Genomic DNA, 16,824 nt, shown 5'->3' with positions numbered 1-16,824 from the left:
TCTCCACTCTCCTCCAAGTAAGGTTTTCTTATCGTCTGGCTGCCACTTCCCTCTGCTCTGAAAGGGGAAAAAAACGAAGGGATGGAGCGATGGAGGAGCACTCAGTGTAGAGGAGGAGGAGGAGGAGGAGGAGGAGATCAAATGGCAGGGCGGTTATGAGATGTGTGTCTGATGCCTTTTCAGACGGCGTTGTTTTGGCCGCCGCACCAGTCAATCACGATTACAATGGCGAGGAGAGATGGGAGCAGTGGTGCAGAAAGAGCAGGAGTGATAATTACAATGCAAGGGACAAGATAATGAGAACACGCTGCACTCTCCCAATCATTTCATGTATCAGCTGCCGAATGACCCCCCCCCCCCACCACCACCACCACCACCACCACCACACTCCTCCGACAACCGGCAATCACAGGTCATATTTGTGGGATCCAAAATGAATTAATTTGATGACAGCGGTGGGGGTTGTGATCCGTTTCTGTGTACGCACGTGTTGGTCTGTGTGCACGGTTCTGTCAAATGTCAAAGAATATTTACTCGTATACTTTTCCCCCATGAAATAAGCACATGAGCGTTCTCATTGTCGGGCGGAGGAGAGAAGCTGGGAGCAGGTTGCTGAGAGGAGGACACGAGGAAATTCCTGATCGCCGAAGGGATTCATATTTGTGCCGTTACATTCTTAATATTTTAATTCATTGCAATAATAATAGATTTAAGTCAATACATACTATGTGACTCCATATCCATGTAAACATCCAGCTGCCGAGTTCAGTATCTAAATAAAAACTTCAAAATCTGGTGATAATTTCTTTACTTTTAACCAAAGTTTCTTTCTCCGGTGTTTATCACAACAATGAACCCCCGATTACTATTCGGTGCATTCCCTCGTTGTGCTCAGAGCCGTGCACGCTGTCCCACCGCTCCACTTAAGCACAGTCAGCTGAGAACATTAATCAAACCATGGTATGAATTACATTTAACAAAGAGCATAAAGAGGCTTAATGGAAATTAAGTTGTTTATGATTGGCATGATTCTCAGGGTAACTTCTCTTATAACTGGAGGAACTTGAGATGGAGCTTTGAGCCATTTGTAAGAGCCAAGTATAAAATGTACGACAGGAAAAGTTTTGCGTAACTGATATATTTTTCGTATTTGTATGTGCGGTCTTAACATCACGTGAAAACAACTGACGCCGCGTCCACACTAATGTAGATATTTAACAAAACAAAACTTTTATTTGTCAGTGTTTAGGCCTTTAGTCCACATGCAAACAGTGTTTTAAGTTAATAAAACTAAACAACTCACGATATCACAGCTAACTTTGCACATGCACGCCCCGGAAACAACAGCAATGTTATATGCTATATACCAGTGTCTCTACGTTTGGTTAGTGCCAGGTCACTGCACCACATCGCCAGCATCACAGGCGTCTGTCTCACCTCATATTACTCGGACCACAGCGTTCTTTCTCTGGATTGATGATGTAGACTTTAGCGCCCCCTAATGGCCTGGTTTCTCTCCTGTTCGAGTTGTTTTTGAGATATTTTGTAAAAACCAAAAGGAGAAAATATCCATCTCAGAAGAATAAACGCAGAAGTGCAGACGAGGCCTGAATGTTTCTTTGTGGTCTTGTTGAGTCTTTAAAATACTGGGTCAACTCCATTCATTACATCATTTGGTCCCGGCACAGAACTTTATTTATGACTTTATATTATAACCCTAACAAGTGAAGTGCTCGCAACTACATTTCCAGTGGTTGCTGGTTGCTGTTTATTAAAAATTAATAAAAAGGAAAAGCTTTGTACTTTGAGAACAGCAGAGCCATAAGCTCGATGACTTGCAGCGTGCAAAAGGAACAACGGCACAGGGGGGAAAAAAACGGCGACTCTGAAAACCCAAAGTCTTTGAGAGCATTAATTGTGTTTGCTTGCACAATGTCAATCAACTGATCCTTGCAACCAAAGCTGTTCACACAAATGCACGAGGAGAGGATGAGGGAGATTACAAATTATATGCATCCGTGGTCTGTTTAAACAGGTGTCAAAGATAAGGTTGCGTTTCCTCCTTGGCATCGAATGAATGACAGAGTTGCAAAGCCCCCCCCCCCCCCCCCCCACCACCACCACACACACACACACACACACACACACACACACCCCGGATGCTTAGCAGGACTCAGCATTACCTTGAGGGGCTGCGGAGTAGATTACCTCGTTGACCTCATATTCAAGGTTCCACTCTTGCGCGGGGCCTTTGCTGTTCTGCCTCAAGGTAAACAAACTTCAGAATCAATCTATTAATTAATATCAGGGCAGCCGAAATATTTAGTATATACATAAGCACTGGGAAAGACCCGGATGCGACACAACAAATATTATAAAAATGACATTTATAAAAAAGGTGAAAATTCTCACAGATACATTAGCCCCATTGCTCTTTGTGCACACGTGCATTTCTACATAGTGTGAGAACAGACAAAAAAAAGGAGGAAGGTTGAAGAGAAAGGGACCACACAGTTAAAAGCTGCTTGAGGGAACAGGCAGAGCTAATCCATGGTTATCAACACTTTTAAGCCTGCAGACTTCAGAGCCATTTGCAAACGCTCCCCCCCCCCACCCCCTCCATTTCTACTTTGCCTTCCCTTTTTTTTTCGCTGGCACACTGAGATGTTCGCGTTTCCACCTGAATCCGTGACAGACTGCACGCGAGCGGCGGCGGCGGCGGTGCGGTAATGGTTTCCAGGGAGACGGCGGCGGCGAAGGCTCCGAGGTGTGCGGGGAAAGGGGATACAATGCGTTTCGCCCCCCCCCCCACAATTCCTGCTCCCAGGCACGAGCCACTGAGTCCTCTATCCGGCGAGCTCCTACTTGAACCCATGTTTAAAACATCATCTCGGGCAGTAACAAGTGAGGATTGCAAACCACTGGTGTGTGTAGGAGTAATTCCACCATGCACGGGGGCCATTCTGACCAACAATGCAGAGGCTGGTATTTAGAACTTTACACATGCAGGAGATTACTGAAGGTGCTCTTGTTGTGCTCCGATTCTGTAAATCCTCCTCTTACAGATACGAGGGGTGTTTGAAATTGTTTGTCCTGCTGTTGCAATCGAATTCTTGTCATCGGGTTAACGTGTACGGCTCCAGTGACAAAAGCAGGAAATGCAACTTCTTATTTTTTAGCCTCAATGTCCTTTTGAAGAAGGTAAACAAGGCCCACGACTGACCTTAGATGTCAAACCTTTTATTTCCATCAATTACCTGGTGCAAACATGCCAGGTCATACGTCTTGTTTTTTCAAGGCATTTGTGGAATCATTTTGTGAGAAACGAAAGTGTTAAATTCTTTGGAAACACAAAGCTACACGGTAAAAAAGAAAAAAGGTGGACGAAGTAAAAACAAGGATAATGATGGACAGATGTGATATGATAGATATTAATAGAAACCTCACTGAGCCCATCAAAGTAAAAGTCACTTTTTCCATTCAAGTGACAGCTGACGTCAGTTTTTGTATGAATATTTGGTTTAATGTTAACTAATGTAGGGGGGGGGGAGCTTAGCGACCCCGGCAAAAAAAAAGGGATATGAACAGTTTCTCAATTAGTTTGAAAAGAAAACTATCAGCTGGGGTCAAACCCCTAACATGCAATCAGCGTGGCCTCTGTGCAAAATCAGGAAGATTAGGGAGGGCACACACAAAAAAAAAAAAAAATGGTTTCTCAGCTAAAGAAAGGATTAGAATGATTCAAATTGCAATTAAAAAAACACTCAAAAGTCACAGGGAGGGAAAGTTAACAGGGAGACGCGCTCGAGAAGTTCAGCGTTGTCTCGCTCTTGTGCTGCACGTTTTTTTTTTTTTTTCCATCATTCTAATCCTTGTAATAGCTTCCAGAGCATTATGGAGTCTAAGCTTCCGTCTTGCATGATATTGATTTGCTGCAGGTGAGGGAAGCCGATAGTGGTTTTCGTTGCAGGGGCGGCAAACGGAAACAAACAGGGCGGCGGGATGGCGTCAAAGGAAACCATCTTGGGGAGAATTGGACGTACGGCAGAGAAGGAAGATGCAGAACAGAGAAAGACGGGAGGAACGTGCAGCGGGTGGAATATAATTCATATCATGCTACAGATCCATGTCCATGCCAAAGCCTCTGTCATTATAACCTTTTCGAGGGGACTAATCTCAACATGTGTCCTGCTGGTGAGGAACACAGTCCCCTGCTCCACCACTACCAGAAACACCACCCCCCAAAAATAAATAAATAGAAAACTGGCTGCCATGTTTTTTGTATTTCCCAGAAGACAGCTCTTCCCTCTCGATCTGGTGTGCGACCGTTTTTCTCTGCGACGAGCCGTCATTACGGTGATTTGGTGTCATGCAGGCGAGTGGCAGAGGCTCACAAGTGGAAGTTGTGGAAACAGCCCTCAGGACGGATTGGAGCAAAACAAAAAACAAAAAACGATGCTTCAATGCCCCCTAGTGGCGAGTTATGATAAAGCCAGAGGAGACTTCCCCATGTGTCAGGTGTTTCATCTCAAATCATGTTTTTAAATTAAACCAACAAATATCAGCATATATGCGCCGTTGCTAAAACTTACCACACTATTACTTTGTGACATATAGCTGCTGAATATTTAGAACCAAAACAACAAAATATGATCTACTGAGTTAACTGTATTGAATTACCCCAAAAAACATTTAGCAGGAGCAATTGCCACCTATGCACCGTGCAGCCTCTTCTCCCTGTCCTCTCTTAAGCCAGCCTCTCAAGTCGGAAAATTTGGTAAATCCCCGGAACAGACTACACCCTGCTGCTATACTTCTCCGGCGTGCTCATATTTAGGATTCCACCGACCTCACAGGGTCCCATTTTTTTAAATCTTCCGCGGCAATCAGATTTCACACTCTCTTCTGCTCCAAGTAAGAGGGCCTCTGCCCGTAATCCTGTTCCTGCTGCTTGTCAGGATGACAACAAGAACAGAAGCCCTGTGGGCTGCGTGTGTGCACACTCGGTGCCTGTGTGTGTGTGTGTGTGTGTGTGTGTGTGTGTGTGTGTGTGTGTGTGTGGTTGCACGCATATCTACACAACTGGGCGCAGGGTGGTTTGCTGAGCAAGAAATACAGACAAGATAGGAAAATCTGGAAAAAAAACTGCTGAGGAAGAAATTGTGTGGGGAAGGAAGAATACGCGCTGATAACAGAAATACAGCACATATATACGATTTTGTTTTAGTTTGAAATGAAAAATACCTATCCTAAGTTTTAATCATGTGTCCCTATGTTAATGGAACTCATTATTTCGCTAATATGTCAAAATATCAATATTGTATTTTACATCGAAATCCTTGTCTTTTCTTCCACTGCAAAACGGTTTTAACTGTTCCAGACTCATCCTGCACTCGGGGGCCTTTACTCATTTCATGTCCGGTGATAATGCTTGCTGGGATTTTTAGCGAATTTACATTTTTTTATCTCCCTCCTCGAGGCGACGAGTTCTGCCATTTCCAACCGGCCCACAGGGACCTGCCCCGGTCGGTTCGCTGGTTAAATCTGCAGACGCTGGCCAAGGTGGCAAGAGAAGACCTTGACGACAGAGACGCCTTTTTGTCGAGGACTTTCCATTTTGAGCTGCTAGTTACTTTCACTTTTATTTGTGTAGGTTCATCTCACGGAATATTGCAATGAAAAGGTCGAGACCTTACAATATTATATAAAGAAACCCCACAATTTCCACACTCAGTGACATTTAGTCATCGATAAAAATTTAATTTGAGGTGTAAAGACGATAATTCACCGTTTTCCAAATGTTATCCCGCCCCTCAGCAAGAAACAGAAATACTGCAGCAACACCTTCTGTGTGCAAGCTACAGGCCAATATAAATTTCAAACTTTGTACAAAGCAGAACCCAACATCACAGTGTGAACTACAGTTGTATCTGCACTGGACAAATCTGAGAAGCAGCAAGTAGGTTTGCTTTTATTATTATGTCCCCCCCCCCCCACTTATATCTACGAGAGTAGCGGCTAAATAACAGAGACACGTCTCTGCATGATGTTACACAGGTAAACAACGACACCAACTACTCTAACTACTCCAACTACTCACGCTAAATCAACACCAACAAAGAAAACAACTTACTGAGGTAGAGCAGTTACACGGTTTACTTATGAACTGACAACTGAGTTTTCAAACAGCAATCATAGCTAAATAAAGATTGAGTTCATCGGTGAAAATGTCAGAGTCACAGGCTCTTCACAAGACAATCATACAATCTATGGAAATTATGAACAAAGTACTATGTAATGTGGAATAGTATTTCTCAGTAAGTATTCTATTCTATTATTTTAAGAAGGTTCGTAATATGACCATAGTTCATGACAATAGCTTTCATTTGTTTTCAATTTAACACACACACACACACACACACATAGACACACACAGACACAGACACACACACACACACACACACACACACAGAGAGAGAGAGAGAGAATTCTTAAGAACAAATTCTTTAATTTTGTAACTTTATATATACAATGATTAGCAAGCATCCAGCTTTCAAATTTCATCTAACTTAATTGTTCTTGATGTTGTTGTTGTTGTTGTTGTAAGAGGACTATGACACAAACTTTGATTGTTGACTCACCAGTGGAGGACACTGCAGAGCTGGTTTCTGGTTGTTTTCCATTTCCTGGCTCCAAACTGGTTGAGGGGCCAAAGAACTCCTCAAACTCGAACTCATTTACTCTTAGCTAAAAACAAAAAAAAATTCAATTCAATGAACACAAAATGATCTGGGTTCAAGTTAATAAATATATTCTTATTATTATTTAGATATTTACGTGATAAAACTCCACTTTAAAGAAGTTTATTTTTGTCCATTGAGTTGGTGTCGTTTGACTCACCTGGTATTTCCAATTAGCAGCCGTGGTGCGTTCAAGGACTCCTCGTCATTTTCCCACGAACCCAATCGACGTCCTGAAACAAACAAAACGTCACATTCGCGAGATAAAAACGAGATAAAAACGCGTGGACGTCATTCAAAAACCAAACAAGTATTTCCTTAGTACCTATTAGCAACGCACATAACAACGTTCAGGTACAGAGGCCATGTTGTCTCAGATTGTGGTGACTTGGCACCTGTCAGGTGTTTCTGTGTAAATAAAGGTTGTTCATGGAATAATCGTGGAGATTAAAACCCAGCAGGCGGATGATGAGCTTCTCAGCGTCGGTTGAAGACATCGATCTGTGGTTGGTGATGATTTAAATCACATTCAAAACCTATTTAACGTCCAACACGTGCCACAGTCATGTTGGTCAGAGGCTTCCTGCTCAGTGCTGCCATCTGTGGTCAGACACTGTACTGCAACTTAAGATGGATGGATAGATAGATAGATAGACAGACAGACAGATAGATAGATAGATAGACAGACAGACAGATAGATAGATAGATAGACAGACAGACAGACAGACAGATAGATAGATTGATAGATAGATAGATAGATAGATAGATAGACAGACAGACAGACAGACAGACAGATAGATAGATAGATAGACAGACAGACAGACAGATAGATAGATAGATAGATAGATATGCAAGACCTAATATCTACCTTTTTTATTTTCAACACTTCAAACCACAATATTGTGTGATCTACAATATAACAGAGAACACATATAACCCTATGTTGTATTAAAGTAAGTGTATTTCGTGTATTTTACTTTCTGTACCAGCAGGACACTGTGCGATGACAACAAAGGCACTGAATTGGATTATTATCTGGGATAAAAATCATGTGCAACCAACAGCAACACAATTATTACAATTATGTGATATCTCTGCAAGAACATCGAGGCACATGTAAGTGTATATTCTGAAGCACTGATTTAAAGGGGGGGTAATAGGAGAAAAATCCCTGAATAGAAAGAAGTAGGAGCTCGACTTTAAAAAAAAAAAAAAAAGAAAGAAAGGAAGGAAGGAGCATGAGGAGAGGAGACGGTGCAGAGCGAGGACAGGGGGGGGGGGTTAGCAGGGAAAGGAAAAGACTGAAGTGAGTTGACAGAGTGAGAAATCATATGAGGATGAAGGATGTGAGTGAGCTTGAGGGACAGTTAGTGAGAGAGGGGTGGGGGGGGGGGGGAAGAGAGAGAGTGAGAGAGAGCAAAAGGAGGAGGAAGGAGAAAACAGAAGTTTGACTCTGACAGTGGAGCACTGAGCTCAGCTGATGGCCCCTAATGAAGTACGGCAGCTGCAGAGGAGGAGCCCTCACTGACAGGCCGAGTCCCAGTCTGACGGATGGTGGAGGAGACACACACACACACACACACACACACACACACACACACACACACACACACACACAGGGGGAGACAGCAAAGATTTAAGCTCACTAAATCTGTGATAGACGTGCCATGCAGTGAGGAGCAGAGGGTTGAATGGCAGAACATTGTCAGGATTGTGTGAATACAGTGAATACGATGCATTTCCCCTATTCATCTCCCAGTGAACACTGGAAGAATTATTTTTCTGGTCCGGGGCATTTCAAGTTCAGGGAGACATTTCTTTTTATTGGAATTTATGAGTTCTCCTTTTTACAAGTGGCCTCAAATTGATTATGAGGGCGAGACTTAATATTTCTATTACTAATAACCACTATTGCTCGTGCTTATATTGTGCTGCTGCCATCTTGGATTCAGTTTCATTGTATTCCCACATAACCGTGTGTGTTAGAACCAATTTCTTTTAATATTCCCAGCTCTGGTGATGAGTCAATAAAATCCTGAAACACCTGCAGTGAATCGGATTCGTTGTCTCTGCTGAAAGATGAAAACAAGTCGGGGTCAGTGTCCTAGAAAATTAAAAAGTGGTCCCAAAGGGAGATGCTGCTAAAAAAAATTTTTTTTCACACCTGCGACACCGACAAATTAAACCATGTAGAGAAAGTTGCTCAACATTGAAATTAAGTTCAAATCGTACAGTGCACATTCCTGCAGATTTTCTAGATCAGTGGTAAATTTGACTGTTTGCAAAGTCCTCTACTTCCCTCTGGAGGCTGGGGGAAGAAAAGACTATAACAATAACAACATTCCACAGAAAAGGTTTATTCAAAACAGACATTTTGACTCGTCACAAACGTTCCTGATAACATTAATGACGGCTCTGCTCTATTCAAGAGTCACAGTAATAATTTGTATTATTTTCATTTGTGCTTGTCCTACTGTGACATGCTATTAAACATTTTTTCATCATTTTTGAAAATCCTACATAGTTCAATCAAGTTCATCAAAGAAAGAAAAAAAACATTAGTTGTATTTAAACCGTTGAGTCATACAACTGCTCGTCTGCAGATTCTGTCTGGAAGGAGCTCATAGAAGTGTCAGCATGGCCTGATCATATGATACAAATAAATAATAAAACAATACAAATAACTTCCCATCACAACATGATATTTTTATTAGTTCAATGAGTCGTTTACGTTGGTCAAATATTCTGTGGGAAAATCATATAATGCTCAAAGAAGTCAATTTCATGTTTATTGTAATAATGTGAACTCAGTTTACTTTAGAATTCCACAGCAGCCACATGTGATCTTTTTAATCAGAGGAGGCTCAAACTAAAGCACAACCTTAATTCATGTGATTAGTAAAAACCTCTGTTTACATTCTATTTCATGTCATAATGGCTGCCGTGAAAAAGGTCTATAGCCAAGTGAAATAAAAAATATATAACATAATATATATATAATAACAGGTCACAAGGAACTTACCAAAGTGAATATAAAATGTAAGAGAGGGTTTTAAACCACATTTCAATGTAGTCAAAGCTGGAAAAAGTCTGTTGTGTTCTAATTATTATCTAAACATTATTTCTGAATAAGAGCAGTTGATAATTTACAGTCTTAATAGTAGACAATGCATTTCTGATTTTTTGACAGCAGATGGCAGCAAAACACCGTATTTCCTGGCATGCGCTGTAAACAATGTGCTGCATGTGTTGTTCAGTGGAAACTGTTCATTCAGTAAAAACATTGTATTTTATCAGAGCTCCATGAAGATACTTTTAAAGTTTTCATATTGATCAGTTTTCCTCTTCCTGAATCATGAGGATTTGAGGTTAACACTCGACGCTGTGCTCTTGAATACAACATGACTGGACACACATGTATGGTTAAATAAAATTGTTTATTTAACTGTTAATCGTTAAAAAATAAAATAAAATGTTACAAAAATTCTTCTTAGGTCAAACAATTGTACAAAGCATGGCTCCAATTCAATCTTGTCTTGACATAGAAAAATACAAAAGGCACTGTGCATTCGAGTCTGCTGCATATAGAAAACATTTGAAACCAAGAAATAGTCCAACTACTCAGGTTTAGATCAATGTTAATAATAATGACCCTCAAAAAAAAAAAACAGCCGGCCCTGTCTATTTCTAAATGAAGCTTATAAATGTCCAAGTCGTCGCAGTGCAGACTTGCTGCTAATAGAAGTTACTTTAAGAAGCGAGACGGGAGTCTGTTGATTTCGATAAAGATAAAAATGGAAGGATGTAACTGTAAGGAGTGTGAAAGGAGAAATAAACAGAAATACAGTGTAAAGACATTAAGAAAACACAGTGTATGTGCAGGTGATGGAGTGTGCAGGTGTGCATTTGAGGAGAAAGGGACGCGTCTCATGCCGCGATAAGAAATCAATTTAACATATTTACCGATCACGTTATAACCCCCGGGAAACCCACACTGGTTCTTTTAGACTTCCTCTTTTCAGTTTGACAGAAGTGTGAGACCAAGAAAACCCTTCGCTTGTTATTCGCAGAGGTCATTTAACACCGCGTGCCGACAAGAATCGAAGTTTTGACCTTTGTCGCCATAACGTGCCAGAGAAGACCAAAGAAATAACCAATGTGGGTGTCCCTGCTTCATATCCCCACAGATCCTTGGGATCCATTTTTAAGTCGTGACAAAAGAGTGCCCAGTGTTTAAGCTGCACCGAAAATATATTATAATATCACTGGAACCTTGTCTTCTTCAAAATCCAATTCTTAACAAAATACAGAAACGGGGCAGGCACCTTATAACACTGACATGGGAGAAGCTAAACAAATAGAATCAATCCCTAGAGAAGGAGGAAGTAGAAACTGCAAGACATCGGATAATTCTTCATGTAAAATAAATCTTGTAATCTGTTGTGTGGTAAAGTGACGTTTTGTGATACATTCTCTTCTAACCCGACCATTTGCCCCGGAGCACACAGCCCCAAAACATAACAGCAATCTACCGTCGGGCATGTTTCTGTACCTTTATGGTGCCGTGTACTGTGCAAATTCTATTTTCATTCAAAAGCTTTTCATACCGAAAAAACGGCCACATGGCTATTAAGGACACCTGTCGTTCGTTTTACAATCTCTTTGGCACCCACTTCCCGTCCAGCTCGCGGTTGGGAGCAGCTCATAAGCGAAGACACATCCCAGTTGGAAGGAGTCAAACTGTGCGTGACGACTCCTCGTGGCGTCCGGTCAACGTCCATTGATGCTTTTGCTATAATCATAGGAAACCATGCTCGTCGAGTCCTTTTGGAGTAACTGGATTCCACTTTGCGGTCGTCTTAGTGGTGGAGTAGCCTGCGAGACAAAAGACCAAAGAATCAAACCATGCACATATGAACAAAAGAGCTAAAGGTACAGTACTAACACTGCGCTGTAGGGTACCTGATTCTGATCGGGTTTTGGAAGGCTCCGGTGGTTGAACATCTGGCAACGTCAGCCCCCTCCCTTCAGCATCACTCTCCCCCGATGACGCAGGCTCCTCTGCTTTCGTGTACACGGCCGGCTTCTTGTGGTATTTGGCCCGGTAAGTGTCTGTCATACAGTTATCAACAGAGAAGTAAGTGGTGGGAAGAACCCTTTCTGAGAGAGAGGGGGAGCGCGTACCATCAGCGCGTCTGGGCTTGGGACTGGGTAGCCTCTCGTCGCTCTCGCTGGCCGACAGATCGTTCCGGTCCTGGTCCGACGACCCCGACTTGGAGCTGGCCCCGGATGAAAGCCTGTGCTCGGCCGGTGTCTCGATCCACCGACGGAGGAAGGTGTGCGAGAGCGGGGACGAGCCGTTTTTGGGTTCGTTGCGGGCGCTCGACCACGTTGGCACCTCCGGTGGTTGCGAGTGGACGGCAGATGGGTAATTGTGACTGTTGCCAAAGGTCTTGAGGGGCAAGGGAGGGGGATGGTTGTGCATGAAAGGGTCGGTGGCAGTGCCCGTCTCCTCTTGTTCAGAGAAGGGCCCGGCGAGGTCATCGGAGCTGTTCCACTCGGAACTGCTGGTCTTTGCTAAGTAAGGGGGCACGGGACTCGCAGGGCTGCCGTCGACATTTTCCTCGTGTTCGCTGTCCAGGTCAAGGTTCTTATCCAAGATCCCGGGAGTGTAGCGGAAGGCTCCTCTTCTGTCACGGAGCAAAAAACACAACCGTCAACTGTTTAACTTGCACTTATGCCACATCGGCGGAGGAATTGTACTTAAAGCCAAGTTTTACCTTTGTATGAGCTGAGCAGTGAGGATGTTCGCATCTTGCAGATCTAGAAAGGAAGGAATGACACCTTGTGAGCATTTTGTATCACTAATGTGTAAACTCATGATCATCACAACCAGATGTTCGAAAAAAAAAAAATAAAGCTAGGTAACATCTGTCATGGGGTTTATATTTAAACACAGCTAGGATATTTTTTTTTTCTCTTCTTCCTCTGTGCCTCTCCAGCAAAGACATGTTATCTAACAGGGTCACGGTGAGGCCCTTTGCCCGGTGCGGGGAGAGGAAGTATCAAAGCAGCCAGTCTGGCACTGCGCCCTAAGGCCCCCTGTGAACCACCCTGACTGTCTGATCCAACCACAGAACGTGGCCCCTCAAAGGGGAATTCGGGTTCATGTCCAGGCCCTGTTAGCTTTGAGCTAATGAAACAATAAAAGGACCCTGCGTGACCTCCTGCTGGTTTAGAAGCTGGAACATGCACACACCCCTGAAAACAGAGTGAAATTCTATTAACCTATTAAGTCCAGTCGAGCCGTGATGTAACACCCGTGAAATGATGCTGCGGATAATAGGCGATCTCGCCCATTAGATCAACACAAACACATGTGTAAAAAACAGGTGCCGGGGATGGGGGCGGGTGTGGAGCTTAGCCAAGTTAGCGGGGCGGGTGTGATTTACAAGGCCCGAGACAGACAACAGCTGACTAACAGGACGAGGAAGAGAGTGAGTGGTTGAGGACCATCTGTGATGTGTCAGCATACACTCGTTTTTTTTCCCCCTGTGCTCTCTCAAAGCATTAGTGGCTAAATCCTTTGTGCTGGCATGCAATTACACAGAGGTCAGACTCCAGACTCCAGATCCCCTCCACAACACTATTGCAATTTTAAGCCGCTAAGTCCATGTGGCGATTCACAATTTGATGCCGCTGATCTGCGATGTTGGCAAGCAACTGTAACAATATCGTGTGGGAAAAGAAAATAGGATGCGGTCGGCGGCGTGTTGTCCCCCTCGACTTCGTGGTCGCGTGTGCTGTTTTCGAGATAAAGCTTGAAGGAGACAACAGCTGGACATCGAAGAGGCGAGGCTGTAGGAATCATAGAAAACGTTCTCAGAGACAAGCTACTAAATAATCACTATATCTCCGTCTAAATGTGAGTATTCTTCAGGTTCAGGGTTCGGCTGAGATCCAGAAAACATTCATTGGAATTCTTCCTGTGAGCGCCAAAAAAACATGTACTCAAGGTGTCCTGCTGTTTACACGGCCTCCTGCACTTGTCTGGGAAAGCGTCCATGTACTGCAATTCCATGGATTACGCTGTGATTCAGCAGCCTTCAGTGTACTAAACTGCATCAAGTGCTGTGCAATAAAATGTCCCTTCCTTTCCCAAGCGAACAGGAAAGCATCGCATTGTTAAGTAGGATTAAGGAAGGTGAAGCTGTTGCATACGCGGGTTTCTCCGCACTTCCCGAAAACGTGTGAACAATCAGCGGGTGATTTATGAAGTATTAGGATTCTCTGCTGATGCAAATCGCTCACAGACCCGTCCCTGACCCCGTTCCAGCATGAAGGATTAGTCTGAGAAAGTTCAGGAGAGACACCTGTTTGTGGGCTGTTATCCGCCGCAAAGTTATCCAGGACTTTAAAAGCGGAGGGAAGTGATTTGACATCATTTCAATTATTCCAACTGTCAAAATGAGACACTCCCAGAGGAAACGGAAAATGTTCCCTCCACGCAGACCATGAAAGCAAACCCTTAACTAGGTTTTGGGAGAAATTGTACATGCAAAATTTCCTGACAGCCCTTTGAAGTTTTGTTGATGTGACAACAACAACAACAACAAAAAAAAACTCTACACACTTCAGTTGCTGTCAAGTTGAGATTTGTAGTTCTCTGCGTTCTGCTGTCTGGGGTATTTCAAATTTGTGAACATCAAGCAGACCCGCGTGCATATTTGCAGTTGAGCTTTTCATCAGGAACTCCTGGGTGCATCCTGAATGTGGGGAGGAAATACGTTTCAAACTATTTCATCTGTGGAGTCCAAAAAGTTATTTAAATAATCAATAATTGTTTGGAACAGCCTTTGTGTCTCTGTGCATTAACCTGTCATCAGTCACTGGCTTGCTACATATAGCATCAATGCAACAACTATGCTAGGCTAAGACAACTCCATTTAAGATAACGTTTATCTTATACCAATAATTTGGGTATGTACAGATATTAGGGCAAAGTTAAGCACACAGGTCTTCTGTACATAGACGCGTTTCATCGTGTTTTATAACATTAAATAACTTAATAAAACAGAAGAATAAACACTTGGACATGAATCAATCTGATAAGGAATTAATTATTATCAGAGAGACAAACTTATTTGACATGGACTTCGACTTTGGTCCATTGTCCCATCAACTGACATGGAGGAGGCAGGGTTTAGGACCTATGACACTTTGGCTGTGCTTTCGGGGAACAGTCATGTTGACCAAATTAATTTACAGTCTGTCTGTAAAAAGAGCCTTAATAGCTCCTCTAGTGTGTTTCTATTGATCTGCAGGAGCCACCAGAGCCAATCGGGGGGGGGGAAATTGATGAAAAGGTGGGCTGACGTGTCTGGAATTCTCTTCCCATCTCCTGACAGCTGTGACCTTTCAAAACCACGACACGTTCTACTACCATCTCGACTTGGTCCGATGTAAATCAGTGAGATTCATCCACAACGAGATCCAAAGGTCACCACTGAGCTGATCAACAACAGGACCCCACGACCTTAACTTAACTTCAGATCTATTCTTTGATGCAGCAAACCATCACGAGGGTAAACGCCTGCGGTCAAAATGTCAACTGTGCTCATCACTGCTCCCCTCCCACATGAGTGTTTTTAAAAAAAAGGATTTGGGACTTTAATGGACTCCTGGAATCTGCTCAGGCCTCTGCTGAAGCCTCATGCCAGACAGTCACAGCTGAACTCGGGCCAAATTGACTTTGGACACTGCAGCTTGTCGATACAATTTGCAGACAGCGGGGCGTAAATATCCAGCACTGATTTTAAAATAGCCACCGGAGAATAGACCTCAAACGGCCCACGGAGATATTTTTAGCCAGGTTTGGGTTAAACTACTAACAAGTCAGCATTTCAAAGTAATGCACAGGAGCGCAAAGCACAGCTGTGGATACTTTTAAATGACGTTTCAGATATTTTGCAAGTCAAAGAGGAGGCAAATGAGGGAACCTGGTTTAGTGTGTGTTCATTTTCCCTTAAAGACACTAGAGGGCAAACAGCTTGAGTTAGTAAATGAGATGAGTTGTTCAACATACATCTGTCAAGAAAATGTAGATGTGGGGAATCAAATATACACAGAAAAACAATCACGTAAAGAAAAGCCGGAATAATAACAGAATGATAAGGAAGGAGAAGGAGGAGGAGACTTTTGAGACCTCGAAATAACTGCAGTGCAACAAAATGGGATTTTATTTGCTATGTGTTTGAACACCACATTCTGACAGTCCCGGCGCTGGAGGTTTCTGGTCGACTGGGCACAGCTGGGTTGCCCCTACAAACTCACTCCCCCCCCCTCTTATTCAGGATTAACTCAGTATTCCCAATGCAGGAATTCGTGGGGTCATTTTCGAGACATTTGTTGATTTATAAGTTAATTTCTTCACTGCTGATAATGTGGATCGCAAGCGAGCATGTCCTAGATGAAGAAACGTGGAGGGTGTCTAGGCAACAAACCACCTCGCGCTATTCATGTCATCTAATCTCCCTCCTTCCCGTCTGCAAAATAAAAATAACACCTTCAAAACACGACTAATATTTGAGGCTCATCGTTGAGTTTCTTTTCTAAAAGTTATTCCAACCGCAAGTGGATATTATTCACTGCAGCTTATCTCCTTCAAGTTCCTTCTCACAATTTTCCCTTTGTGATGTGTAAGGAAGAAAGAAAACCTAATACAAAATATTAAAAGTAGTTCATACATTTAAATAAGTTGGAAAAGTTTAGATTTTTGTTTCCATAATACTAACAATTTTGCAATTCAAAGCCTGTTCATGACTTCAGATGACTTCAGGCCCCATGTACTTTTTATCTGCGTGCTGCATACGAGGACGCTACTCAGGAAAAAAAAAAGGTCAAGGGCAGTCAGTGAGGACCCACAGCACACTTATTTCCATGCCGTATCCCTTCAATCAGGCTGTGACCTTAACAGTACTGATGGAACAATAAATCAAGGAAATTGCTGAGTACTATCTTAATGTTTCAGATCCTTACAACACACGGAAGTCGGCCAGAGGAAATTTCTTTAATGTCAGGGCCA

General features: G+C 42.9%; 1 protein-coding gene and 1 long non-coding RNA gene across 2 annotated transcripts in view; both read right to left on the bottom strand.

The window, feature by feature from the left end:
* Positions 1-7,299, bottom strand: part of LOC117751783 — a 60,212-nt gene extending 52,913 nt beyond the window's left edge. The window contains exons 1-3 of the long non-coding RNA XR_004611920.1: positions 7,081-7,299; positions 6,901-6,973; positions 6,642-6,742 (exon numbers count right to left, since the gene is read on the bottom strand). This is a non-coding gene — a long non-coding RNA (uncharacterized LOC117751783). The remainder of the gene's footprint in view (positions 1-6,641; positions 6,743-6,900; positions 6,974-7,080) is intronic.
* A 2,859-nt stretch (positions 7,300-10,158) lies between these two features.
* The window catches only part of LOC117751780 (inactive ubiquitin carboxyl-terminal hydrolase 53-like), a 33,067-nt gene continuing 26,401 nt past the window's right edge, over positions 10,159-16,824 (bottom strand). Inside the window, exons 15-17 of the mRNA XM_034568689.1 lie at positions 12,521-12,563; positions 11,703-12,430; positions 10,159-11,615 (exon numbers count right to left, since the gene is read on the bottom strand). Of these exons, the coding sequence (XP_034424580.1) occupies positions 11,539-11,615; positions 11,703-12,430; positions 12,521-12,563 (848 nt within the window). The 3' untranslated portion in view covers positions 10,159-11,538. The remainder of the gene's footprint in view (positions 11,616-11,702; positions 12,431-12,520; positions 12,564-16,824) is intronic.

Source organism: Hippoglossus hippoglossus, chromosome 18 (genome assembly GCF_009819705.1).
Source record: "Hippoglossus hippoglossus isolate fHipHip1 chromosome 18, fHipHip1.pri, whole genome shotgun sequence".
NCBI lineage: Eukaryota > Metazoa > Chordata > Actinopteri > Pleuronectiformes > Pleuronectidae > Hippoglossus > Hippoglossus hippoglossus.
Note: the sequence above shows the minus strand (reverse complement) of the source record. Positions and strands in the feature narration are given on the sequence as shown.